We start from the raw sequence: 27784 nt of genomic DNA, 5'->3' as shown, positions 1-27784 counted from the left end.
GGAGAGGCCAGGACCCCATGCCCACCCACTGACAGTCCCGCGCGCCACAAGGGTCTCCCGCGGGAGGGACCCCCAGGGGACAGTCCCCTCCCCTTTGCCTGCGTAGAGGCGGCTGTGCGGGGGTCCTCCAGCCGCTGTGCAGTCAAGGGGGTGCCCGGCACAGATTTAAGACCAGGGCGAGCAGGGCGTGGATTTCCCGGCTCCGTCGCCCAGCCTCCGGAGCCGGCACGCACACCGCGGCCCGGCGAGGGCGCTCCTGAGCTGGGTTTGGGATTTTTCAGCCGCAGGCTGGGGTAGGGGCGGTGGGGCGTGGGAGCCGCCCAGGGGAGCGAGGTGGCGGCTGTGGGGGGGGGGGGGGCGGAGAGCCCGAGGCGGCGATTTCGGGTCCCCGGGGACTCAGGAGCAAAGGAAGGGCACGCGGCATTGGTGGGAGACTGTGGATCCCAAATCTAGGGGGAATCACAAGGTGCCAGCCTGATCCACGCGCCCCGGCGCGCGCAAGGGGGTGGGGCCGGGGGATGGGGAGGGGTGGGCGACCTTGGGGGCGGGCGAGAGACCGAGGACGCCCCCAAGTCCTCGCACGCGCCCACTCAGGGTCCGACTTGGGTCAAGTTCCACGCGGCTCCCGGTGTGCGCACGGCCGTGTCCGCACGCGCGGGCGCATCCCCGCCCCAAGCGTCCGCCTCCTCCTGTCGCGCAGGGTCGCGGCCCCTCGGAGCGGCTCAGGGCCTGGGGGCGCACGGCGCGGGCCGCTAGGGCTGGGGGAGCCTCGCCTCGTCTCCGCCCGCCCCACCCCGCCCGGGCCCGCTCCAACTCCACGGCCGGCGCCCCCTCGGCACAGCCCCGGCCCGCCGACGTGCGGCCGCGACCCGCTCCGCCGGCCCCCGCCCCGCGCGGCTCCGGCACGAAGCCTCGGCCCCGGCTCGGAGAGAATGCGCGGCTACCTCGGCGCCGCCGCCGCGCCCGCGCCCGAGCCGCTCGGCCCCTCGGCGTCGCCGCCGCGGCCCCTCCTGCCCGGCCGGCCCCGGGCTCGCCCCGCTCTTGACGCAGTGAGCGCCGCAGCCCGGCTCCCGGCGGCCCCGCTCGGCTCCCCGTCGCAGGCCGAGCCCAGCCCGGCGGGCTCCGGGAGGGGCTCGCAGTGCGGGAGGGGGAGGAGGGCTGTCTGGAGCCGGCGAGCCTGGAGGAGGAAGAGGAGGAGGAAGGAGGGGAAGACGCCGCTGCCACCGCGCTCCGGGGAGCCGGGCGCGCGCGCGCCGACCGCGGGGGACAGAGCCTCCAGCCCCCCGACCCGCACCCCGGCCCAGGTAGGCAGGGGCCTGCGGGGGAGGGGACTGGCTCGGGCACGAGGGGCGGGGGTCCCTCCAGCTCGCAGCCGGGGAAGCGCCGGGTGCCGGGGCCGGAGGGGGCGGCAGAGGGCGCCGTGCGGGGGTCCCCTCCGGCTGAGAGCTGCCCGGGTCGCCCCAGTCCCTGCGCTCTGCTGGGGGTGCCCGCGCCGGGACCGAGGCCCCCGTCTCGCCCCGGGTCCGGGCGCCGGGGATGAGGCTCCCGTGCGCCCCGACCCACTCGCCGGCCCGGAGGCGGGCGCGTCCGAAGTTAGCGGCAGCCGAGCCGGTCTAGCTGGATAAACTTCCCTCGTAGACGCGGGGACCCTTCGGGATAGGAGGCGCCGCAGGGACCCCGAAACTTTGCCAAGCACGCCGGGAGCTGCCGGGCTGTGCGCCGTTTTGCCGTGGAGCGCGCCGAGTGGCCGCGGCGCCCCAAGTTGGCCCAGAGACTGCTCCGGGATCGGGTCCCGGTCTCCTGGTCCGGGGCGGGGAGAGACAGGACTGGGGGCGCCTGGTCTTCCCAGGGCACCCGCTCTGCCGGAGTCCTACCAGGGCCTTCGCGTGATCCCACTCCGTTCTCGGCTCTGCCCGCCGCCGTGGGGCTTGTGGGAGGACTCGGCGCCGAGCGCGTAACCCCAGCCTTCCAGGCGGGCTGGAGCGGGACCCCAGATGCAGAGAGGGGGGCTCTGTCGGGTCGTTCGCCCTCCCGCTCGTCAGCTTTGGCTTGGGGGTGCTGTCCCCCGAACTTTTTCACTCTGCAGGCTGTGGGTCCCCACGGGGTCAGGCGAACACGGGTCGCAGCCGAGGTCCCTTCCCGCGACCACTGCCAGTGTCGGAGGCTAGTGCCCGCTTGTGCTCGGGCACGCGACCTCCGGTCTCCCTAGCCGAGGGGCGTGAGGAGGCGTTGGAGAGCAGGGGGCACCCGCCAAACTCCTCTAAGGGTTCTCCCAGCCCTGCACACTCCGAGGGCCTCAGAGAGTACCCTACTCCCCTACCCCCACCCCGTGGATTTCAGGATGGGGGCGGGGGACAAGGAGCCCAGCCCCCCGCAGCCGGAGGGGGGGATGTTCCTCCCGAGGCCCGGCCGCCGGCCCCGCCCCCTCTGGGGGTTAGGGAGGGGGACCCCGGGACCCAGGCCCCTCGCGCTCCCGCGCTGGCGCCCCAAGTCTCAGAGCTGAGGGCGTCCGCCCGGCTGTGAGTCTGGAGACGTGGGGGTGGTGGGCGGTGTCTCCGCGGCGTGGCGGCCGCATCTCCGGATCACAGTGAATGACTTAAGCTTCGGCTTGGGGGCTCCGGCCTCGAGGGAGGGGCGCCCGGCCTGGACTCCGGGGGGCTAGGCGGGAAGGGGCTGGCTCGCCCCGCCCACTCAGCCTCTGCCTGGAGAGCAGGCGCAGCGGCCCCGACCCCTGCCCATCCGCACCGTGCCCAGCTCCAGCCCCTTCAGCTCCGCGGCGAGCCCCCTCCCCACACGCCTCTGCGCCCCTCGGCGGATCCGCTCCCAGGTAGCCACCGGGCAGATCAAGGGCTCTCGGACACCTGGCCTCGGCTGCTTACAGCGCAGAAGTGGGCTCAGGGCTCCTGCCTCTGGGCAAGCCGAGGGGTCGTGGGGTGTGCAGAGCATCTCAGAGCACCCGACACCTCAGGGACAACCCTTGGACAATCCCCCAGTCTTCCCGGGGAGCGCTGACCGTCACCTCCCCCAGGGTCCGCGCAGGGCCGGCTGTGACCTGCGGCCGCTCCATCCCACTTACTGCGTCCAGGGTCAGGCCAGGCCCGAGGGACGCTTGCTTCCGGCGGCCTTTCTGGAGTGACCAGCGAGGCGCGGGGATTCGCGGGCTAGCCCTCGGTTGCAGCCGCCTTAGACGGGCCCAGAGTAGAGGCCGTGGCCCTGCTGCTGGCCTGGGCCTAGCCGCGCCGGGGAGGGGGTTCAGGGCAAGCGGGCTAGTTCCGGGGTCTCTCACTGCCACTGGGGCTGGGACGCTGGCAGCCCCGTGCTCGTGTGAGGCGGGGGGGGGGGCACAGCAACGTCCCCGCCTCCGCCCCAGGGCACCCGGGCCAAGGGGAGACCACCAGCGCCCACGGCATTCCCGGGTGCCCCAGCGCGTCCTGGCCAGGCGCTCCCCTCGCCCTAATCCCGGGCTCCTGGGAAACTCGGTGCCCGGGAAGGGGGCGTCCGGGCCCGCCCCGGGGGGGGGGGGACGTTCTTCGTTCACACTCCCCCTCGGGCCGCGGACACTCTAGGATTTCTCTTGATTTGCTGCTGCCTTTGAATCAAGTCAACTCTTTTGTATGCTCCGTGAATTGCCCAGCTGCTGGCGAGGCGCGCCGAGCGTGCCGGGGGTACTGAGGCCGGGAGGCGGAGGCGGGCGGGGACAGGAAGCGGGGAGGGGGCCGTTCGGAGAGCCGCCTCGGGGGCTCCCGCCTCGGTGTCCTCAGCTCAGACCGCGCGCTCGGAGCCGCCGGGTGGGCGCGCGCGCCGGGGCCGGGGTTCGGGCGGGACGGGTAGGGAAGTTGCGGCTCACGCTGGCCGCGGCCGTGACGCCCCCTCGCCAGCCGCTCCGGCCGGGGTGCCAGGGGACCTCGGCGACCCCTCCCTCCGGCTCCCAGCGCTCCCAGCGCTCCCCGCCCCCGCTGTCCCCGGGGGAAGGGAGCGGGGGGCTCCTCCTCGCGGACGCCCGCGGCTGGGTGGGCGGGGGCGCGCGCACGGGCCGGGCCGGAGGCTCCGGGGGCGGGAGCGCGCGGGCGGGCGGGGCGGAGCGAGGGGGCGGCGCGGACCCCCCCTCCCGGGCCGGGCGAGGCGGGGCGGCGCGCGGATCGATGGGCGCAGCTGGCCAGGAATTTCAATCCGAGCGAAGTTGGAGCTGCAGGACGGTGGCGGCGGCGGGCGCAGCCCCGAGCGGCGCGGCGGCCGAGCTGGACCGGGCAGGTAAGCATGGGGCGGGCGCGGAACCCAAGGGGCGCGCGACCCCTGCCCTCCACAGGCGCTGCGGTTGCGCGAGTCCTCCGCGCTCCTCGTGCGCCCGGACCCGGCAAGAAATCGGAGCGCATTGGGCAAAGTTGGAGCAAGTTGGCGGTGGGGCAGGTGCTGGCTCCGCGGGGGCATGGCTGGGGTCGCCGTGGCCACCAGGGCAGCCGTCCTCTCCCTCCGCGCCGCGACCTGCAGCCTCGCAGCCTCTCCACAGCCCCTTCTCGCGGGAGCTCGTCCCGATCCATGTCCACGCGGCAGCGTCTAGGTGCGCCCCTCCTGGCTTGGGGCCTTTACAGCCGCGCCCGCGGGAGGGGCGCCTTCTTGGGTCCGCGGCCAGGGGTTCTGTGCTCCCAGGCTCGGAAGCGTCCGTGCAGCCCTGTCCTCCTGGCTGCCCCTCTATGGCCTCCGTTGAGCCCGTGGAGATCCGCACAGTAGCTACTTGCCGTCCCCCCTTCATGTAGGACTGACTGACAGCCTCTGATGTCTGTCCAGGTAGCAGCTGTGACCTTGGGGCATAGATGGGACAGCTGGAGCCTCAGTGGCCACTTCTGCAGAATGGGCTGGTCTCAGCCCCAGGGCTCAGTAGCCTGGGCAGGGCTGGATGGGCAGCGCCCAGTGGAGCCCCAGTGTGCGGTGCCCAGGGGCTTGTGGCCCTGAGACCGCGCCTGGGGCTGCCCTGCCTGCGTGGACAGCCTCTCCTTTGCCACTCTGGCTGGCTGAGGGTGGGCAGGGGAGCTTGCCTCACTGTGCCCCTGGGGGCTGTCTCCCGCAGGCAGCCCAGCCCTGGGAGGAAGCTGAGAGAGGAGAGCTTCTGTCCTTTGAAGCCTCGGACCCCCACTTCCCCTGCTCCCTGAGTCTCATCAGAGGCTGCGGGTGTCTGAGGGAACCCCCCTGCACCCCACCAGGCCCGCCCTCCCTGGTCACTGTCATGCCCATTCCCGCTGGGGCAGGCGGCCCCTTAACCAAGCCCTGGCCCAGACCTGGGCTCCCTGGGAAGGGTGTGGGGAGAGGGGGCCCCCTCAGCCACCACCCGCCGCTGGAAAGCTCAGTGATGTTGCAGAGTGACCCTGGCAGCCACTGCCCATCTTGGTGCTGGGGACAGGCGGCTACCCTCTGCCTCCCTGCCCCCTACACAGCGTTCCCTCCCTGCCCCCCACACAGCGTCCCCTCCCTGCCCCCCACACAGTGTCCCCCTGTCCCCCCACGCAGTGTCCCCTTCCTGCCCTCACGCAGCGTCCCCTCCCTGCCCCCCCCAGAGTCCCCTCCCTGCCCCCTACGCAGTGTCCCCTCCCTGCCCCCCCACCCAGAGTCCCCTCCCTGTCCCCCCACGCAGTGTCCCCTCCCTGCCCCCCACGCAGTGTCCCCCTGTCCCCCATGCAGCGTCCCCTCCCTGCCCCCCACACAGTGTCCCCTCCCTGTCCCCCACACAGCGTCCCCTCCCTGTCCCCCACACAGCGTCCCCTCCCTGTACCCACGCAGTGTCCCTTCCCTGTCCCCATGCAGTGTCCCCTCCCTGTCCCCACGCAGTGTCCCCTCCCTGTCCCCCACGCAGCGTCCCCTTGTCCCCATGCAGTGTCCCCTCCCTGTCCCCACGCAGTGTCCCCTCCCTGTCCCCCACGCAGCGTACCCTCCCTGTCACCCCACGCAGTGTCCCTTCCCTGTCCCTCATGCAGTGCCCTCCTGTCCCCCCACACAGCGTCCCCTCCCTGTCACCCCACACAGCGTCCCCTCCCTGTCCCCCACGCAGTGTCCCCTCCCTGTCCCCCACACAGCGTCCCCCTGTCCCTCACGCAGTGTCCCCTCCCTGGCCCCCACGCAGTGTCCTCTGTCCCCCAGGCAGAAGCAGGTGCTGAGACCAGGCTGCTTGCACAGCTGCTTGTCTTGGGGACCTATCCTGCGGCCTCTGTCATCCACTGGGGACTTGCGTCTGTAAAGTCAGACAGGAATGGGGTTCCGGGCTCCTGGCTGTCCCTGCCCTCACTCCCCTGCCTGACAGTGTGGGGCAGCGGGCATTTTCCAAACACTCAGCAAGCGGTCCCCAGGCACCCTTGGGAGAGGCTAGTGGGACCCCCGTGTCTGCAGCTCTTGGGGGAGCAGAGATTTACAATCCTAGGGGGCCAGATGGAAGCCAGCAGGCTGCCCTGAGGCTGCCCGTCAGTAACGGATGGGAGACAGATCCCCAGGGCGCCACCAGGGTTGTAAAACTCCGGGTGCTGTGGGTGCTGTGGTCCTGGGTGCTGTGGTCATGGCGCTGGAGCTGTCTGAGTGTCTTCGCTGGCCTTGGAGTGGCTGCTGTCGGTCACTGTGAGTCTTGGAGTGCCAGTGTCGGTTGACTCACTGGACTGGGGCTGCCCATGCACCTGTGCCCGCTGGCTGCTCTAGATGGTAAGCCCAGTGCCTGCCCCTGGTCTGGGGCTGTTGTGGCCAGGCATGAACCCCCTGCCCTGGCGGCTGTCCGTCTGGCGCATCCTGCTTGGGTGGCTGGCTGGCTGGCAGCTGGGGTTCCCTGGGTCCCTGCAGGATGTCACTCATTGCTCTGGCTCTAGAAATGCAGAAATGAGTGTGTGGACCCGAGCAGGGTCCTGGCCAGCGGGCCATGGGGACCTGGGGCTCCCTGGGCGTGCCCGGTGCGCTGTGGGCACCCAGTCTGGGCACAGGCCTGACCCCCTCCATGTCAGCCCTGGCAACCTTCCTGGGTGCTTTCCTGTGCTGGGGCCCCTGCCTCACGTCCCTGCAGCTGCTGGTTGGTGACTTCAGCTCATGGAGCCCGCATGGACCCAGGTGAAAGGGGTGGCGACGAATTCTGTGTGGCTGTGCTGGCCTGATGGTGGTGCAGCCGTGTCAGGTGGCTGGGACTGTGGGAGAGGCCCGGGGCACCCCGGTCTCCAGCCAGACCCTGGAAGTCTGCTTCCTGCCCGTGCCGGGTGTTCCTCCTGTGAAATAGACCTACAGTAGCAGGTGCACCCAGCAGCGTGCGTGGGCAGGGCAGGAGACCTGGACTGGGACGCCTGTGCAGCGTGCTGTGACCCGACAGGTCCCCTCCCTTCCCTTCCCGAGTTAGGGTGGGGTCTGAACGATTAGTTCCCTGGGGCCACAGGGGTTGGTTCTGTCTGGGGGAGTCGGGGGAAGAGGGTCCTTGACAAGAGCTGTGGCAGTTGCAAAGGCCCTGGGGCGGCCGGAGTGAGCTCCAGGCAGAGGGTTGACCTGGGGGCTGGCGTTCAGCGCAAGAGGCCAATGTGCAGGTGGCTGGGGCGGGTGGAAAGAGTGGGTGTCGCCCTGAGGAGCTAGGCTCCCCTGACCGTGGGTGGGAGCAGGGTTGTTTCAGGGCGGGAGTGAGGGAGCCACTGGGCCTGGGAGCTGGCCGCAGCCTGAGAGGCCATGACTGCCAGCGGCCGCCCGGGCAGCTGTGCGGTGTCACCCAGGAGGGAAGCGTTGTGTGAAGCAGGGCCCGTTGCATTTCTGTTAATTGGAGAAAGGGACGCAGCTGCTGCTGGCTCCCAGGTCCTGTGACCCCTGGAGGTGAGGGTGGCAGCGTCAGTGGGCGGGGTGCTGCCTCTCAGGCTTACTGGGAGGTGAGTGGAGCATAGCTCCACATATGTGTGGCTGTGGCACGCACGGACATATGAGTTTGCACACCTTCCCGGGCACTGCACACGCACAGCATGTTAGCCCATGGGTGCCAGGGACGGGGCTGGGGGCTATGGGTGCCGGGGACGGGCTTGGTGGCCATAGGTGCTGGGGATAGGGCTGGGTGCCGTGCCGTGGGTGCCATGGGTATTGGGGACGGGGTTGGGGGCCATGGGTGCTGGGGATGGGGCCTGGGAGTCGTGGGTGCTGTGGGTGCCAGGGATGGGCCGTGGGTGCCGTGGGTGCCAGGGACAGGGCTGGGGGCTGTGGGTGCCAGGGACGGGGCTGGGTGCCACGGGTGCTGTCGGTGCCAGGGATGGGCCATGGGTGCCATGGGTGCCAGGGATGGGGCTGGGGGCCGTGAGTGCCAGGGACGAGGCTGGGGACTGTGGGTGCTGGGGATGGGCCTGGGGGCCGTGGGTGCGGGGGATGGGCCTGGGGGCCGTGGGTGAGGAGGATGGGGCCTGGGGGCTGTGGGTGAGGGGGATGGGGCCTGGGGGCCGTGGGTGAGGGGGATGGGGCTGGGGGCCGTGAGTGCCGGGGACGAGGCTGGGGGCCGTGGGTGAGGAGGATGGGGCCTGGGGGCTGTGGGTGAGGGGGATGGGGCCTGGGGGCCGTGGGTGAGGGGGATGGGGCTGGGGGCCGTGAGTGCCAGGGACGAGGCTGGGGGCTGTGGGTGCGGGGGATGGGCCTGGGGGCCGTGGGTGCGGGGGATGGGCCTGGGGGCCGTGGGTGAGGGGGATGGGGCCTGGGGGCCGTGGGTGAGGGGGATGGGGCCTGGGGGCCGTGGGTGAGGGGGATGGGGCCTGGGGGCCGTGGGTGAGGGGGATGGGGCCTGGGGGCCGTGGGTGAGGGGGATGGGCCTGGGGACTGTGGGTGAGGGGGATGGGGCCTGGGGGCCGTGGGTGAGGGGGATGGGCCTGGGGACTTGGCTTGCACAGGTTTCAGCTCCAGCCAGGTGGTTCTCTTACCGCAAAGCCACTGGGGACAGCTGTTGCCTGGCCGGCAGCTCCAAGGGCTGCTATGGCCCCATGCAGGCTGGGCCTCGCCAGCAGGGCTGGGCACCGCCCCTGCCCTGTTCTGGGAGTGCTGGCTTCTCACGGAAACGTGGGCTTGTCCCATGTCCCCAAGAGCAGGAGCTGCAGCACGTGCCTGGCCAGGCACGGCCTCATCTCTGACAAACGGCTGCCCACGTCACTGGCCCTGGTGGCCGCTCTGAGCGTCACGTGTGCTCTGACACACACGTGTGTGCACACATGGGGTCAGTGCCAGGGCATCGTGGAGGGAGGCCCCTCACGCAGGATCCAGATCGCACCTCCCAGGCCAGGACGCAGCTGTGCTGACACCTGCCGACCCCGTTCTCCTGGTGTCTGGAGCTGCGGGAGGTGCAGCCTACCCTCCCCCCCAGGGACCCCTCGAGGCTGCCCTCCTCGTGTCCTCTGCCTGTTGGGGTCTGCACCACTGGGGCAGCAGGAGGACCAGGAGTGTGTGGGGTGATGCTGGGCTACTGCGGGTGCTTGCCCAGTGCCAAGCCCCCCTGCTGCCCACCCGGGGCCTCCGCTTTCTGCAGGTTGTGGGGAGGAGGCAGGAGTTTAGGGTGGTGCCATCTCCCTGACCTGGCCTCCTGCCCCATTTGCTCCCCCAGGACGGACCCATCTGTCGGGCACAGCAGGCTTGGCACCAACCCGTGAGGCTGTGTATCCTAGAGGTTCCTGAAGGGAAGGTGGGAGGAGGGGCAGGGGCCTGCTACCCGGGCTGTGGGCCTTGCTTGCAGTAGGTAGGAGGAGGGTTCCCCCGGTGGGGTGCCCCTAACCCTAAGTCCCTCCAGGCCAGTGGGGGATGCTGCCCGCTGGCCTCCCTGCCCTGGTCCCCTAGTGCTGCCGTGGCCCGAGGTGCCTACCCAGCCCCTAGGGCAGACGCTACACCCCAGTGCCGCCATGCTGGCCTGCCTTGCTGGCCCCTGGGCCCCGTGGCACCACCGAGGCGTCCAGTCCGCGTCGCATGCCTGCCCAGCTGAGTAGGCCCAAGCGATGTTGCGAGCCCAGGCAGGGAGCCAGGCAGCCACCATGTCATGGGCACTCCATGTGGAGCTCGGGGCTGGGATGTGGGGTGGGACCCCTCCTCCCACCTTGTGGCACTCCTCTGTCCCCACCCCCACTCCATAAGAGCATTTTCCCCCAGGCAGCCACAGGTGCACCAGGACCTCCCGTTTGACTGACAAGCAAGCCAGGCAGCCTGCCAGCAGGCACCGCCCCCTCCCCCTCCACGGCCAGCTGGTGAGCAGGGAGCTGGCTGCCAGGCCTGGCCTGTGTCTCGTGCTGGCCCCGTCCCTGTGAGTGCCTTGTGGGTCCTGCTCCTGAATGGGTGTCCAGGCCACGGCAGGAGGGAGCGTCAAGCTTTTTTTTTTAAGATTTGTTTATTTTTATTGCAGTCAGATGTACAGAGAGGAGGACAGACAGAGAGGAAGATCTGTCCAATGATTCACTCCCCAAGCAGCCGCATCAGCAGAGCTGAGCTGATCTGAAGCCAGGAGCCAGGAGCTGCTTCTGGGTCTCCCACGCGGATGCAGGGTCCCAAGGCTTTGGGCCGTCCTCGACTGCTTTCCCAGACCACAAGCAGGGAGCTGGATGGGAAGTGGAGCTGCCGGGATTAGAACCAGTGCCCATGTGGGATCTCGGTGTGTGTAAGGCGAGGATTTTAGCCACTAGGCCTCCATGCTTGAGTTTGAGGCCAGTCCCTGCACGTGACCCTACCAGGATTCACGGCAGGGGTTCCTGGAGGAGACTGGCGCCTTTGCTTGGGCCTGGCTGGCCGGCAAACAAGTCAGTGTGACCCTCTGCCCACCCAGCCCCGCCCCCTCGCCGGCACTGCACCTGCCCCTCCTCCTCGTGACAGGACCCCTTGGCTTGAAGCTGTTCCCTGGCAGCCCTGTCCTGTCCCCCACAGGACCCCAGCTCGGGTGGGAGGGAGTGCGTGGCAGTGCCAGCCGGGACCTGGAGGTGGGATTTGCTGCTGCGGTTGGGAGTGCACCTCAGGGGCATGTCCTGCAGCTGGTCTGGCCTGGGTCCCCCAGGGACCCCAAGAGCTGGCTGCCACCCCTGCACCTGTGTCCCCCAGGGACCCCCATGGCTTTGGCCCGCCCCCTGGCCTGCTCCCCATGGCTGAGAGAAGGGTCCTCGTGTGGTAGCTGTCATGGTTTGTTTCTTGCCAGTCTGCTTGAGGTCTGGGCCATGCCATGCTTTGTGCTAATGTTTTGTTGTTGTTGGCTTGCCTTTCGTTTGTCCGCTCGCCGGCTGGCAGGCAGGAGTGTCTTCTCCAGCTGGGCCGTTCCCAGTCAGGCTCCTACAGACTTGGTGCATGAACGCATTTGTGTCTCTGTGTCTGCCGTGCCTGAGTAGAAATGGCTGGGGCCTCCACAACACAAGACGGAGTTTACCAAACAGCCTGGGTCGCCTTGTCTCTGCCCCGAATCCCTGTTGCAGCTCCTTTTCTCACTGCCTGCCTGATGGTATCAGGAGTTCTAGCAGGTATACATGACAGGTGCGCACAGGGCAGGTGCTCACACGGCAGGTGCGACAGGGCAGGTACACACAGGGTAGGTGCTCACACGGCAGATACTCACACGGCAGGTGCACAGGGCAGTAGCACAAAGCGGGTACTCAGGGCAGGTGCGCGCAGGGCAGGAGCACAAAGCGGGTACTCAGGGCAGGTGCGCGCAGGGCAGGAGCACAAAGCGGGTACTCAGGGCAGGTGCGCGCAGGGCAGGAGCACAAAGCGGGTACTCAGGGCAGGTGCACGCAGGGCAGGAGCACAAAGCGGGTACTCAGGGCAGGTGCGCGCAGGGCAGGAGCACAAAACAGGTACTCAGGGCAGGTGCGCACAGGGCAGGAGCACAAAGCGGGTACTCAGGGCAGGTGCGCACAGAGTTCCTCTGTTTCTCAGCAGCCATTGGAGTGAGGTGTGTTCCTGTGTGTGCGTAATCATTCACGTGTCTTCCTCGGCTTCATTCCATTGGCATGACTGGTTTGCCTTCAGTTTTGAGTTTTGATGAACTTGTACGCACACAGCCCTTGTGTCAACATAAAGTCCTGTATTGTGTGGATGTTTACTGGTCGACAGTTACCTGGGCGGTGGCTGTGTGTGTTCGGCTGTAAGAAGTGAACTGAACTGCTGAGCACACAGGCCTTTGGGCGTCCCAGCACATGATACATTAAACACAGGGGCCTTCGTGGCTCTGGAAGCCACTTGGTCTCCCCCAAGTCCTCACCTAGATGCTGCCGGCACAGCTGGGCGGACAGTCATGGTCCAGCACCGAGTCCTTCATGTCCACTGTGTCCATTGGCTGGCCAGCAAGAAGCCAGCTCTCTCTCCATGTATGAATATACATGATATTATATTGTATGTTTACTAATGTAGAATTATACTTATCAACAATCTATTTAACATATAATTATGTATCTCCATATATTATATGTTTTACATATATGTAATATAATTTTATTTGAAAGGCAGTGTTAACAGAGAAATTTTGCATGTTCTTGTTCACGCCCCACATTTCCACAACAGCCAGCGGTGGGTTAGTTGCAGTCAGGAACCAGGAGCTTCCTCTGGGTCTCCCACAGGTGCAGGGGCCGAAGCGCTTAGGCTGTCGTCCACCGTGTTCCCAGGCCATGGACGGGGAGCCGCACTGGGAGTGGAGCAGCTGGGCTATGAACCAGCTGCGATGCCGGCCACCGTGCTGGCCCTTAAGGTTTTTTTGTTTTTTTTTAAGGATTTGTTTACTTTCATTGAAAAAACAAACTTACAGAGAGGAAGAGAGAGAGAAAGCTGGCCCATCAGCTGGTTCAGTCCTCACATGGCTGCAGTGGCTGGAGCTGAGCTCATCTGAAGCCAGGAGTCTGCTTTGGGTCTCCCACATGGGTGCAGGGTCGCAAGGCTTTGGGCCGTCCTCTGCTGCTTCCAGACCACAAGCAGGGAGCTGGATGGGAAGTGGGGCACTTGGGGTGTGAACCAACACCCGTAAGGGATTCTGGTGCGTGCAGCAGATTAGCCAGCCATTGTGCCAGCACCCCTTCCTTAAGGACGTTTTAAGTGAGGGCCTGGCGCTGTAGCCTAGTGGCCAAAGTCCTCACCTTGAACCTGCCGGGATCCAATATGGGCTCCGGTTCATGTCCCGGTGGCTCCACTTCCCATCCTGCTCCTGCCTGTGGCCGTTCGGCTGCTGTGCCCCCCACTCCCGCCAGGCTCGCTCGTGTCTCCTCAGCTTGCCACCAGCTCAGCAGCTCAGCAGTCCGTCTGTGGGTTCAGCCTTGTCCCCGAGTTCAGCCCAGGCCGTGGGCAGGTGTCGCTGTCTCCCTGGCGACTTTGGAGCACGGATCTAACCTGGGATGCGCCAGTTTGCCACTGTGTGTTTTGGGTCTGGCCCTGGGTGCCAACATCCTATCTGGGTGTTGGTACGAGTCCTGGCGGCCCCACTTCCACCCAGCTGCCTGCCTGTGGCCTGGGAAAGCAGCGGAGCACGGCTCAAGGCCTTGGGACCCTGCACCCACGTGGGAGACCCGGAAGAGTCTCCTGGCTCCTGGCTCCTGGCTCAGGATCGACTCAGCTCTGGCCATTGTGGCCACTTGGGGAGTGAACCAGCAGAAGGAAGATTTTCTCTTTGTCTCTGATTTATTTATTTATGTATTTATTTACTTATTATTTTTATTGCAAAGTCAGATATATATATATGTATATATATAGAGAGAGAGAGAGAAAAAGAGAGACAGAGAGGAAGATCTTCCGTCCAATGTGGGTGCCCATGTGTGTATGTCTGTGTGTGTGTGTCCGTGTGTGTGTGCCCGTGTGTGCCCGTGTATTTGTCCATGCGTGCCCATGTGGGTGCCTGTGTGTGTGCCCATGTGGATGCCTGTGTGTGTCCATGTGTGCCCCTGTATTTGTCCATGTGTGCCCATGTGTGTGCCCGTGTGTGGGTGCACTGATGCTTCCCGATACCCGAGCCCCTGGGCTCCCCGTCTCGGTTCTGCTGACCAGCCGCTCCCTGCTCTGTCGGGTTGCTCTGTTGCCGTCGTTGCCGTTATGTTTTGCTTTAATCCTCCGAGACTGTTGCTTCTGTGTTTGAACTTCTCCCAGCCGCTCTGAGTCTCCCTCCAATGAGCAGCAGCCGAGGACACCGAGTGCCAGGTCCGCGGCACAGCGGGCTCGGGACTGGAGAGTCGATGCGCTTCCCGGGGTCCTGACCTCGCCCCAGAATCACTCTGCTCCCTGGGCGGCTGGTTGGTGAGGCTCCTGGGGCTCTGCAAGCCTGCCCTGGCTGCCCCCTCTGTCGTGCCCTGTGCCCACTGCTGCCCTGCTCCACCCGTGCCTGGGGCTAACTGAGCAGCCGTGTTGCTTGCCACGTGTCTGACCAGCCCACCCATCCATGCTGCCCTCGCCCTGCCGAGTGCCTGGGGGCCGGCTCGCAGGAATGCCTGGGGGTGGGTGGTGGAAGGATGCTGGGGCAGCAAATGGGGCTGAGGCACTAATACCCCCGGAGGCAGATGGAGATGCTGGGGAGGGGGGTTAGCAGCCCCAGCTCCCAGTGCCAGGAGGGCCAGAGCTGCGGCTGAGCTCCAAACCCTGGGCTTCCTTCAGCCTGGTCCTACCCCTGAGAGGTGGGGCTGTGCCAGGGGCCAGGGTATCCCTGCTCCCCACCCCCTGCCCAGGGGTGTGATGTGACCCGTATGAGGCTCCCTGGCAGCAGCCATTTCCTGGCCCCATCATGACCTTGGTCAAGTCCCTCCTGACCTCTGCATGCCATGGTCACATTGTTGCTGAAAGTGGAGGCCCACAGTGGGCAGCCTGGGGCAGTTGGCAGGGTGGGGAGTCCACTGACACCTACCTCAGCCCCAGGAGCTGGCCCTGGGGTCCTGGCTGCTCTGGGTGGGCTGCCCCTGGGGCCCTGGCTGCTCTGGGTGGGCTGCCCCTGGGGCCCTGGCTGCTCTGGGTGGGCTGCCCATGGGGCCCTGGCTGCTCTGGGTGGGCTGCCCATGGGGCCCTGGCTGCTCTGGGTGGGCTGCCCCTGGGGCCCTGGCTGCTCTGGTGGGCTGCCCCTGGGGCCCTGGCTGCTCTGGGTGGGCTGCCCCTGGGGCCCTGGCTGCTCTGGGTGGGCTGCCTGTCCTGGGTCCGGCTGCGCTTGCAGGAGGTTACCTGTGGGACAGCTTGCTGAGCCTGGGGGAGGGTGCCCCTGGCTGGGTTGTCTGGTGGGGTGGGAGGCTGGGGGATAAGGGGGGCAGATGCTGGCATCTGTAGGCTGCCCCCAATGTCCTGCAGGGTCCTGGGCATGGCAACTTGACTTGGTCCAGGGGCTGGGTGGAAGCTGGCTGGCAGAGTGCCCCTCGACACTCCACGGCCACTGGCTGGGTGGACGGCTGCATGTGCTGTGTGTCCAGTACATGCAGTGTGTGCGCCCACGAGCCCTGCTTGCTTGTCCCCATGGCAACGCCAGCAAGGTGCAGAGCAGGTGTCGGGAGACCCTGGCAGGTGCCGTGGGGAGGGGCAGATGGGAGGAAGCTGCAGGCAGAGGTGGGAGAATTTCCTGTCCCCTGCAGACAGGCCAGATGGGCACTGCCTGGCCTACCCCATGCCCATCCACCAGGCTCATGGCCTGGAGGATACATGAGCTGGGGGCCCTCACTGCGGGCTCTGAAGGGGAAACAGACTAGCACCCCTACCCTCTGCACCTGCCTAGCCAGGCCTGGAGACCCAGCCCCCAGCTCCAGCTCCCTTACCCGCACACGGGGCAGGTCCTCCCAGACCTGCAGGCCCAGCCCTCCCAGTGCGCCCATGAAGTCATCTGCTGGGCTGGCAGCGTTCCTATGGCAACAGTGGTGACGTCACAGAGGGCTGGCGGAGGAGGAGGCTGGGTGAGGCCCTGGAGGGGAATCCTGGCTTCTCCCCGCCTGCCCGCTGGGACACTGGGCCGGGTGGGGTGTCCCTGCCAGTAGGCTGCCCCCTGAAAGGTCAGCACCTGCAGTGGGGGGCCCTGGGGCCCAGGACTGTCCCCACACCTAGTCCATCATGCAGAGTCCTCAGGAGATGTCTCTCCCGCCAGCCAACATCATCCTGCTTTGGAAGTGCACCGTGGGGTATTGCCTGAGCTGGCTGGAGATGGGGCAGCTGAGAGCAGCCATGGGGGCCACCCAGTACCCCTCCTGCACAGAACTGAGCTTGTGTGCACACCTACTGTTCTCAACATGACAGAGAGAAAGAGAGAGAGGGAGAGAGAGAGGGAGAGAGGGAGAGAGAGAGAGAGAGAGAGAGAGAGCACCTCCCTGCATCCCGGGCTCACTCCTCATAGCCAAGCTGATCTGAGGCTGGGAGCCAGGAGCTTCCTCTGGGTCTCCCGCATGGGTGCATGGGCCAGGCGCCTGGGCCGTCCTCCTCTGCTCTGCCAGGCCGTTAGCGGGGAACTGGATTGCGAGGGGAGCAGCAGGGGCTCTGCTGCGGCATGCCAGCACCATGGCTAGCAGCTTTGACCCTCAACCTTGACACTGTTGTGGGGGTCTCAGTGCCCACCTTCCAGCCTCTAGGCCCCTGCTGCTGTGGCCCTGGTGGGCTCAGTGGTCATTTGTTCCCCAGCCTCACGGGGCCCCGGGGGTGTGTCTGGGAAGGGCCTGCTGAGTGCCCGGCTGGCGTGGAGGCGGTGGCTGAGATGCGGGTGTGAGGAGCAGGGCACTCACTCCACTGGGGAGTTCTCTCCTCTTACTTGAAACTCCCTTGGCGCCTTCTCACATCCCTGCCCTTGGAGGAGCTGAGGGTCCTGTGGTGCCAGGTGGAGCAGGCCTGGGGGCTTCCCAGAGGAGGTGACAAGGCGACCTGGGCTTCCTGGCAGGGCCCAGGTGGTGATGATGGTGAAGGCAGCAGAGCAGGGAGCCGCCGTCCCTGGCACGGCCCGGGGCCGTGGGGCAGCAGGGCACAGTGGACAGAGCCGCCGGAAAGTGTGTGGTGAACCAGAGCTGCCCCACCCGACGCCCGTGTCCCCTGCGGTGGCCTCTGTGTTTCCTGCGAATGCAATGCCCACACCCAGGGGTCTGGGGAAGGTTCTGGAATGGTGGCTGTGAATAATCCTCCTGGACCTGAGGTAGCTGTGCATCAGCCAGGCACGCCCCCCACAAGGCCAGTCCCCACTGTGTCCTCCCTGTCCCCCAGAGCCCACGCAGAGCTGGGGTGATGGCCAGCAGGGCCGTGTTCTCCAGGCAGAATCTGGTCTCCCATGTGGGTGTTGTCTGCCGTGGTCCGGTGGCCCGTCCCGGCGGCGCCCTGGTCATGTTGTGCTGTTGGGTTTGTTCTTCAGTTGTTGCTTATCGGACAAGCCCACACGGCAGCACATTTCTATTTCTTTAAAAGTGTGCCTTGCTGGGGTCGGCACAAGGGCGCTGGTTTGCGTCCCGGCCACTTCACTCTCCAGCCAGCTCCCTGCCAATGCTCCCGGGAAAGCAGCAAGAGGCTGGCCCCAGTGCCCGAGAGGCCGGCTCGCCCCCAGGACCCGTGCGTGCCAGCCGTTTCCGCCGTTGGTGAAGGGGCTGTGCTGCCTGGGCGTCAGTCCGAAGCTGAGGATGCGCGTTCCAGCTTGCCAGACCCTGCAGGACCCACGCGAGTTCCTTGCACGCCTGGTCCTGTTGTTGTCTGCAGGCTGGTAGCAGGCCTGGCACCAGTGGAAGGAGCAGGTGTCGAGGGCAGAGCTTAGCATGGCGAGGGCCAGGTGGGCTCCAGGCAGGTCCAGGCCCCGCGGGCCTCTGGCAAGCAAGGTCACCTCTATGAATCCCCATGTGTCCATGTGGAAGTGACCGTGACCCCAGGGTGCTGTCACAGGAACCCAGCCTATGGGAGCTGTGGCTGCTGCATGCAGTCCCTCCCCCACCCCATGCTGGGCTGTGTGCTGGGGCGTGCGGACCCCAGGCTCTGACTCCTACACCCACGCGAAGGGATTGGCGCTGCCTGGGGGAGCCTGTGGTGAACTCACACATAGACACACACGTGCTCACAGCCACACACATGTGCACATGTGCAGCCACAGGCCCACACGGTCACACACACAGATACCCTGCCTGACATGCACACACACACAGTGACAGCCACGCTATGCCAGGTGCGCCCTGACCACCTCCCAGGCTCAGTCCTTCCTACCCTCACCCCACCTGTCCTCCCGCGTGTGTGCTGCCTGGCTTAGGGTCTGCCTGGTCCTCTGCGGCCTGCCTGCCCCTGCCCCCAACTCTGTCCTCTGTCCCCGAGGTGTCCCACGGGCAGCTCTGAGCCGTGGGGGCCACCGCTGGGTGGCTCTGGCGAGGGCGTGCCCTGTCTGCCCGGGGTCCCGCCTGAGGTTGGCCCATCCACCAGGGCTCGGGCTTGGGGAGAGTGCAGCCTGCCGCCCCCTGCCAGGGGGAGGAGTTGGCCCTGGAGCTGGGTCCTCTGGGAAGGCTGCCGAGGTGGGGGCAGCCAGCAGGGCTTGGAGAAGCTCTCAGTCTTGGGGCTCACGGTGGGCAGTGGGGGTGCAGTTGGCATCAGTGGGCCCCCTTCCTGCCTCCTAAACTTTCAGGCTAACAATATGCAGATGGTGTAATGAGTGCCATCTGCTTGGGTGGTTGAGCTGCAGATGGCCGGGGCAGATGCTGTGGGGCCCCTGGTCCTGTCTGCGCCCTCTCCTGTGGGGCCCCCGCCCCCAGCCTGACTGCGGGCTGGGACGGCGGCTGTGGCCTGTGGATTCCCTACCGGCATGTCCTCTCTGCACTTGGTTGTCCCATCGGGGTGCACTGAACCCCGCATTTCACAGAATGCTGTGTCTCTCCCGCCCTAGGGGTGTCTGAGGTTCCCAGGCCTACAGCTTCAAACAAGACCAGGGGAACAGCTCAGCTATTGGGGACCACACCAGCAAGTGGCGGGGCTTGGAGGCCAGTATGGCTCCTCATCTTGTGCTGTGGGCAGGGCCCCATCCCAATCACCCCAAACCCCACAAAGGGTTGTTTGCAAGGGGTCCTCAGTGCCAGCCTCACCCCCAGCTGCATGGCTGCCATGAGTGCTCCTGGCACGACCCTGGCAGCACCCAGCAGGCCTGATGAGACCCCGAGAGCACCCATGGGCCCCTGAGCTCAGCTCAGCTCTGCAGTGCCCAGAGCCGGCAGTGAGAGGGGAGGCCAGTGTGTGTGTGCCATGGCTATACACCCACGTGTGTATGTCTGAGCTGTGGCTGTGTGCCCATGTGTGTATGTGTAAGCTGTGGCTGTGTGGCCACGTGTGGCTGTGTGAGCTGTGTCTTTGTGTATGTGTGAGCCGTGGTTGTGTGGCCACGAGCAGCTGTGTGAGCTGTGGCTATGTGTCTGTGCGAGCCATGGCTGTGCGCCCAGGTGTGTATGTGTGAGCCGTGGCTGTGCGGCCACGTGTGGCTGTGTGAGCTGTGGCTGTGTGTCTGTGCGAGCCATGGCTGTGCGCCCAGGTGTGTATGTGTGAGCCGTGGCTGTGCGGCCACGTGTGGCTGTGTGAGCTGTGGCTGTGTGAGCCGTGGCTATGTGCCCATGTGTGTATGTGTAAGCCGTGGCTGTGCGGCCACGTGTGGCTGTGTGAGCTGTGGCTGTGTGTCTGTGCGAGCCATGGCTGTGCGCCCAGGTGTGTATGTGTGAGCCGTGGCTGTGCGGCCACGTGTGGCTGTGTGAGCTGTGGCTGTGTGTCTGTGCGAGCCATGGCTGTGCGCCCAGGTGTGTATGTGTGAGCCGTGGCTTTGTGGCCACATGTGGCTGTGTGCCCATGTGAGCTGTGGCTGTGTGCCCAGGTGTGTATGTGTGAGCCGTGGCTGTGCAGCCACGTGTGGCTGTGTGAGCCGTGGCTGTGTGCCCACGAGTACTTGCGAGTGTAGGTGTACATGTGTGGGTGCCACCCTGTGCAGTGCATGCATGGACAGTGTTCCCACTGCAGAGAACATGTTCATGTGTGCCGTGTACATGTGTGTTCCTGTGTGCACTCACTGTGCAGAGCGGGGAGCTCTGGGTGAGTGCCTGGCGCTGGCTGTGGGGACACTTGGTGCCCACCGGCTCCCCTGCAGAGAGGGGCCGTGGGTCACAGTGGAGCTGGGTCTGTTTCTGCACGGGCTGTTTGCTGCATGGGCTTGGCTGTACCACGGGCACTCAGTCCTGCGTCCTCGCTGGGCAGGGGGCCGTAAACTGGGCAGGGTGCCTTGGGAGCATGGATGCTCCGCCTCATTAGCATATTCAAATGTGGCCTGCTTGTTATCTGAATTAGCTGAGAAGTAATTAGCTCTAATTGGCTTGCCTCCCCCCACTTCCCCACATATTTTTTGGTTATTCGCATCCGCCTCTAACCCACAATTTTAGGTAATTACGTCTGCTCAGCGTCCGTGCGCACACACACACACACACACACACGCCCTGCCTCTGTGACAGCTTCCTCCAGGGTGCACCTGCTGTGGAGCCCCAACCCTCAGGACCCACATGTCCTGAAGAGCCCACCTCCCCCGCACTGCACACACCTGTGGTCTGTGTGCACACACCTGTGACCGTGTGCGTGGTGCAGCGTGTGGCCCTGGGAGGCAATGCCCTCCGAGTAGTGTTGGTGTTTCTGGTTGGAGGGTGGGATGAGTGTGTGGAGGGTGGGTGGGCGAGCACACCGCCTGGGCACCACTGTCCCAGCTCTGAGTGAAGCCAGGACGTTGCTGCTGGCGTGTGTTCCGGGCGGGCAGGAGCTGTCCTGGGGCGGCCCTGCTTGGGTACCGCCTCTTCCACAAGCAGAGCCTGGAGCTCCAGCAAAGACGCCCCCTGCCCGGGGCAGTGGGTCTCCTAACTCCGGAGTGGCCAGAGACTGTGTTGTCCTCTGTCCTGACTATGGTCACCGGGGAGGAGGGGCTGCGGCTGCTGGGGAGAGGGTGTCTCCCGGGGCACCCAGGCTGAGCTGACCCTGCCCTCCCGTTCCTGAGTCACGAGCTGGGGCCCAAGGCCCCTCCTGAGCACGTGGCCCTACCTGCCCAGCTGCCTGGAGCCCTTGGGCTCATCCCACTGGTCTGTTTTTGAAGCTTTCCTGCCGGTTCACTGCTCAGATGCCCACAGGCCGAAGCTGCAAGCCAGGCGCTCCACAGGGCTCCCACGGGGAGGGCAGGGGTCGGGGCGCCTGAGCTGAAACCCGTGCCTTCTAGGACTGCAAGTGGCCGGCTGGACCTGGACCCAGGCCGCCTGGCTGGGAGTTGCAGAGGGACCCCTCTGGGCTTCACGACGACTCCCCCACCACTCTATGCAGCGCTTCCCCGAGGACTCATCTCCCAGCCCCTCCCCTGCTTGGCTGGGAACTAGGAAGTGAGTGCAGCATCATGGCCACGTATCTGGGCTCAGCTGCTGCTTCCTGTCGGCCCCTTGGCAGTTGGCTCTGGGGAGCGAGGCGTTTTAGGGTTTGGTTGGGCAGCAGCAAAGCCAAGAAATCGACAAATGACAGGGACAGAGTCCTTCCAACTGGCCACGGAGGCTCACGGGGCTGCACGGAGGAGAGGCGGTGCCAGCCACACTGAGGGGGGACCACGGGACACTCCCTGAGGAGGAGGGCCATGTCGGGGTGCTGCACGGCTGGAGAACCTCATGGGTTGGAGAGACCACGAGGGTGGGGGCACAGTGGGCGTGCCGGGGAAGCCAGGCCCGAGCTGCCCTCCCATGTATGGTCACTGCCCTGGGCTGTGCCTGGGAGGGACCACGCCTGGTCTGGGACAGGGACAGGGGCAGCGAGCGCATGGCCAGTTCGTGCAGCCCTGGGGCCCCAGCTCAGGCTGCAGAGCGAGGGATGACGGTGGGGGTTCGGGGGTCGCCGTTGCAGGCAGAGCAAACAGCCTCTTGGCAGAAGCTGTGCCGGTCGGCAGGCCAGGCTGGGGGGCGGGAGGCCAGCGGGGACCACGGCTAGGAGGAGCTGCTGCTCCTGGGGGCGACTGTGGGGTGTGGGGGCCTGGGGAAGTGGCCATGGGCAGAGCCTCACTTACCCAGAGACTGGAATGGACAGTTTAGGGGTATCATAGCCCCTGAAAAGTCTGTGGTTCTTGATGCGGAGAAATTAAGAGAGTTAGAGGGAGGTGAGGTGGGGGACAGGTCTCAGGTCCTGGCCAGAGGACACAGACCAGGACACTGGGCCTCCTGGTGTGGCTGTGGGGATGGTGGGCCTGAGGGCCTAGGCCCTGGGCAGAGGAAGGGCCTGGCCCTGCCTTGCCCTGTCCCTGGCGTCTCTAGGGACACAGCCTTGGTGCTGGCTGAAGGCTGGCCTGGGCCTTCCCGACCTGGCCAGCACCAGGCAGTGACCACACGGGTGCCTGCAGGGCAGCGGAGAGGACTGGAGATGGGGCTTGCGGCCGTGAGGGTGGCTGCAGCACCAGGCCCGCCTCAGCCTTGGAGCCCATTGCCTGGCACGGGCTGTCCATGGGGGAAGGCCCCATCCTGGGAGAGTGGCACCCGGGCAGTCCTACCCCACGTCCCTCAGGCACCCACAGCGTTCCCTCCCTGCCTCTGCCAGGCCTAGCCGGGCATCATGGTTTTTAATTTGAAAAGGTGCCCAGGGAGGCGTTCCTGGCGTCAGTGTTGGACCCTGGCTGACCCCAGAGCCGCAGCAGGCAGGAGATGGGCCCAGGGGTTCAACTTGGAGCCCTCCGGGCCAGGGTGGTGGGGGGCGCGGTGGGACTGCCGCAGCCCAGCCCTGGGAGAGCAGGAATATGGATCTGCTCAGACTGTCTGACACACAGAGCTGGGAGCTCCCTTCCCGGGACCACACCCCACGTGGCCCGGGTCAGGCTGGGCGCTGGGCGCTGGGTAGTGGGGACCCACAGCCTGGCAGCGGGAGCTGGGAGTTGTGCCCCAAGTCAGACGCCGGCCTAGGAATCTGCATTTTCATTACTATTCCAGCACCTCACCCTGAGGGCCCCCCACCTCCCAGCTTCCCCCTCTGTTCAATTGGGGTCTGGTTATGGGGGAGGGGCTCTGTATATAGTTGATGCTCCACAGTGCAGATCCTTGCACCTCCCTGGCACCCTGTGGATCTGGGGCCCTGGGAGCCAGCCCTGCTGACAGTGCTGCTGGGAGCTCAAGGCAGAGCCAGGGAGGAGGGAGCGCTCCGTCAACCTCCCTGGGCAGGCGTGGAAGGGGAGGGCTCCTGCCCGGTGCCCACCCCGGTCCCCACCCCAGTACCCGCCGTCTGCAGTTGCCTTGAGCAGCCCGGAGGCGGCCATAGCCCCTGCTGGCCCACTACCCAGCCTCGGCTGGTTCTGGGCTCCACCCCGGGCCTCCCTGACGGACGCCACAGCCCCTGAGCCGTGCAGCTCGGGTGGTGGCAGGTTCAGGGCTGGAGCAGGGAGTCCCGGCGGCCAGACAGAGCGTGGCAGGCGTGTGGAGGGCCCGTGTGGGTGTGCCTGAGCTCATGAGGACAGGGGGTGGCTGCGGGCGGATGCCACAGAGGCTCCTGGGACCCGTAATCCTCCTTGGCCTCCTTGGGGTTATTTTGAGCAAAAGATTACAGGTGATTAAGGGCACCCCGCCTCAAGGCCAGAGCTGGACCCCAGCCAGCCCTGGCTGTCTCTGCACCTGCCTGGCCACCTGGGCCCTGGGCTCTAGGGACAGGAGCCATGCCTGTACCTGCTGGCTCCCGCGGGTGGGGGCGGGCAAGCAGGCAGTGCGGGCGACAGGGACCATGGTCGCCCTCAGGCTGGACCCCAGCTCTGTGTGTCTCTCCCCTCCCTGCAGACCGCCATCCAAGCCAGAATGAAACTCCTGCACTGTTCTCTGTGAGCCTTAGGAAACGGGCAATCCATGTCGTCCCCACGCCCATGCAGCGAGGGGGTGTTAGCACCAGCGACATGCTCGGGGCCGGCCGCCCACCAGGCCCTGGGTGCTGCAGAGGCCGGCAGTAAATCAGGGCGGCGGGCGGCAGGGTCATCTGGGGGCTTGAGGGACAGAGGCGTCCTCCTGCAGACCCCAGGGACCCTGGCCTCTTCCCAGGCTTGGACCACGAGGCCAGGCTGTTGAGCCCTGGGTTTGCGGAGTCAGGGTGCATCGGGGCACCCCACAGGACAGCTCAGGCGCAGAAGCCTCCCTGGAGCTGGCCACCCAGGACGCTGACCGGTGCTGGGGTGCCCCCTGCAGGTGGCTCTGGGAGCAGACAGCAAACCCCAGATGGAGCTGGTGAGGTGACACACGTGGTCCTGGCTGGGGCAGACGCCTCATCCCTACCTCAGTTTCCCTACCCAGCCTCGGGCACAGCGGTCTTCGTGGGACCTCTGTGGTTGGCTCAAGGGTAGTGGTCCCCCTGCATCTGTGGGTGTGGACGTGGGCACACACCCGTGACTGGGGCCCCAGCCCTGCCTCCCCTACAGCCATGGACATGTACTTGGACACACACTGTGACCAGGGCCCACCCCACCTCCCCCTGCACCCGTGGGCGTGGACACATGCTGTGACCAGGGCCCCACCCCACCTCCCCCTGCACCCGTGGGCGTGGGCACACGCTGTGACCAGGGTCTCATCCCCTACCTCCCCCTGCACCTGAGGACGTGGGCGCACACCCGTGATGGAGCCCCCATCTCCCCCTGCACCCGTGGGCGTGGACACATGCTGTGACCAGGGCCCCACCCCACCTCCCCCTGCACCCGTGGGCGTGGGCACATGCTGTGACCAGGGCCCCACCCCACCTCCCCCTGCACCCGTGGGCGTGGACACACACTGTGACCAGGGCCCACCCCACCTCCCCCTGCACCCGTGGGCGTGGACACATGCTGTGACCAGGACCCCACCCCACCTCCCCCTGCACCCGTGGGCGTGGACACATGCTGTGACCAGGACCCCACCCCACCTCCCCCTGCACCCGTGGGTGTGGACACACGCTGTGACCAGGGTCTCATCCCCTACCTCCCCCTGCACCTGAGGACGTGGGCGCACACCCGTGATGGAGCCCCCATCTCCCCCTGCACCCGTGGGCGTGGACACATGCTGTGACCAGGGCCCCACCCCCCCTCCCCCTGCACCCGTGGGCGTGGGCACATGCTGTGACCAGGGTCTCATCCCCTACCTCCCCCTGCACCTGAGGACGTGGGCGCACACCCGTGACGGGGCCCCCATCTCCCCCTGCACCCATGGGCGTGGACACACGCTGTGACCAGGGCCCCAGCCCGCCTCCCCCTGCACCCATAACCCTTGTCTTCCCTCTTGTCTTGCAGCCGGGACCTCAGAGCTGCCGGGACGCCCGGGCCCACGGGGAAGCCCGCGATGGGTGCCACAGATGGTGACGGAATAGGAGTGGTGGCGGGAGGTGAGGGCAGCGTGGCCATGCGGCCCAGCACGGGGAACCCCTGAGTGTGACAGCGCCTCTGCCCCCTGCTCCCCTGTCCGGGCCCCTTCGCTGGTGCCCCCGGCCAGGCCCGATGGCAGGGCGTGGGTGGGCCGTGCTGTGGGTGTGCGTGGTGGCGGCAGCCCTGCTGCAGCGGGGCGGGCTGGCCCGCGGGGACTGCTGGCTCATTGAGGGCGACAAGGGCTTCGTGTGGCTGGCCATCTGCAGCCAGAACCAGCCTCCCTATGAGGCCATCCCACAGCACATCAACAGCACCATCGTGGACCTGCGGCTCAACGAAAACCGCATCCGCAGCGTGCACTACGCGGCGCTCAGCCGCTTCGGCAACCTCACGTACCTCAACCTCACCAAGAACGAGATCGGCTTCGTGGAGGATGGAGCCTTCGCCGGCCAGTTCAACCTGCAGGTGCTGCAGCTGGGCTACAACCGGCTGCGCAACCTCACGGAAGGCATGCTGCGGGGGCTGGGCAAGCTCGAGTACCTGTACCTGCAGGCCAACCTCATCGAGGTGGTCATGGCCAGCGCCTTCTGGGAGTGCCCCAACGTGGTCAACATCGACCTGTCCATGAATCGCATCCAGCAGCTCAGCGGCACCACCTTCGCCGGCCTGGCCCGCCTCTCGGTGTGCGAGCTCTACAGCAACCCCTTCTACTGCTCCTGCCAGCTGCTGGCCTTCCTGCGCTGGCTGGCCGTCTTCAGCAATGCCACGCAGGCCTACGACCGCATGCAGTGCGAGTCGCCTCCCGTCTACTCGGGCTACTTCCTGCTGGGCCAGGGCCACCAGGGCCAGCGCAGCATCCTGCGCAAGCTGCAGTCCGTGTGCACGGAGGACCCCCACGAGCCCGAGGGTGCCGGCCCCGGGGGGCCCCGCCAGGCCCCACCGCCGCCGCCCCCGCCGCCACCGCTGCCCGAGCCCAGCGACCCGCCCTGCCCCGAGGACGACTGCTTCTCGGGCGACGGGGGCGGCGGTCCCGGTGGCACCACACCGCTGGTGGCCCTGCCCACGCTGGCCCCCCAGCCCGAGGCCCGGCCGCTGCTCAAGGTGAAGCAGCTGACGGCCACCTCGGCCACCCTCACCGTGCAGCTGCCCAGCCCCTTCAACCGCGTGTACACGCTGGCCCTCTTCAACCGCAGCAAGGCGTCCACCGTGGCCAGGCTGACCAGGGCGCACGAGGACATCCGCCTGGCCAACCTGCACGCGCTCACCAACTACACTTACTGCGTGGTGTCCACCAGCTCCGGCCTGCAGCACAACCACACCTGTGTCACCTTGGGGCTGCCCAAGCCGCCCAGCCCCGCGCCGGGCCCCGGGCCCAGCCCCTCCACGGCCACCCACTACATCATGACCATCCTGGGCTGCCTGTTCGGCATGGTGCTGGTGCTGGGCGCCGTCTACTGCTGCCTGCGCCGGCGCCGGCGGCCCGAGGCCCAGCACAAGAAGGCGGTGGCCGCGGCGGCGGCGGCGGGCAGCCTGAAAAAAACCATCATCGAACTCAAGTACGGGCCGGAGAGGGAGGCGCCCGGCCTGGCCCCGCTGCCCCAGGGCCCGCTGCTGGGCCCGGAGGCGGTGACCCGCATCCCCTACCTGCCCGTGGCGCCCGGGGGTGGCGAGGTGGAGCAGTACAAGCTGGCCGACGGCGGCGGCGGCGACACGCCCAAGGCCAGCAGGGGCAGCTACATGGAGGTGCGCAGCGGCGAGCCGCCCGAGCGCAGGGACTGCGAGCCGGGCCGGCCGGGCCCCGAGAGTCAGAGCTCGGTGGCCGAGATCTCCACCATCGCCAAGGAGGTGGACAGGGTCAACCAGATCATCAACAACTGCATCGACGCGCTCAAGTCCGAGGCCACGGCCTTCCAGGGCAAGGCCGCCGAGCCGCCGCCGCTGCTGCTGGCCGAGCCGCTGGCCGCCAAGCACGGCGGCTTCCCGGCGCCCGTGTACCAGGAGGCCTTGGGCCACGCGGGCCTGCAGCGGCTGCACTGCGACGGCGCGCCCGGGCCCCCGCGGGGCAGCGCCTCGGCCGCCAGCTCAGCGCGCAGCCCCCGCGCCTTCCGGGCCGAGGCCGCCGAGGCCAAGTACATCGAGAAGGGCTCCCCGGCGGCGGCCGACGCGGCCATCCTCACCGTCACGCCCGCGGCCGCCGTGCTGCGCGCCGAGGCCGAGAAGGGCCGGCCGTACGGCGAGCACCGGCACTCTTACCCCGGCCCGCACCCCGAGAGCCTGGCGGGCCGCAAGGCGTCCATCCTGGAGCCGCTGACCCGGCCGCGGCCGCGCGAGCTGGCCTACTCGCCGCTGTCGCCGCAGTACCACAGCCTCAGCTACTCCTCCAGCCCCGAGTACGCCGGCCGGGCGTCGCAGACCATCTGGGAGCGCCTCAGACTCAGCCGGCGCCGCCACAAGGAGCGCGGCGAGTTCCTGGCGGCCGGCCACGCGCTGCGCAAGAAGGTGCAGTTCGCCAGGGACGAAGACCTGCACGACATCCTGGACTACTGGAAGGGCGTGTCGGCCCAGCACAAGTCCTGA

At 66.9% G+C, this 27784-nt stretch overlaps 1 protein-coding gene across 1 annotated transcript; it reads left to right on the top strand.

Annotated features, from left to right (window-relative positions):
* Positions 1–1214: 1214 nt before the first annotated feature.
* ELFN1 (extracellular leucine rich repeat and fibronectin type III domain containing 1) lies at positions 1215–27784 on the top strand. The gene is made up of 2 exons (XM_058681236.1): positions 1215–1304; positions 25136–27784. Exon 2 carries the CDS (start codon positions 25340–25342, stop codon positions 27782–27784), a length of 2445 nt encoding a protein of 814 aa, XP_058537219.1. The 5' UTR covers positions 1215–1304; positions 25136–25339.

This window comes from Ochotona princeps, chromosome 24, assembly GCF_030435755.1.
Source record: "Ochotona princeps isolate mOchPri1 chromosome 24, mOchPri1.hap1, whole genome shotgun sequence".
NCBI classification, from domain to species: domain Eukaryota; kingdom Metazoa; phylum Chordata; class Mammalia; order Lagomorpha; family Ochotonidae; genus Ochotona; species Ochotona princeps.
This window is presented reverse-complemented; position numbering and strand designations above follow the sequence as displayed.

What these genes read in the sequence shown, in the direction of transcription:
- ELFN1 (XM_058681236.1), top strand. Translation starts at nt 25,340, where the DNA reads ATGGCAGGGCGTGGGTGGGCCGTGCTGTGGGTGTGCGTGGTGGCGGCA.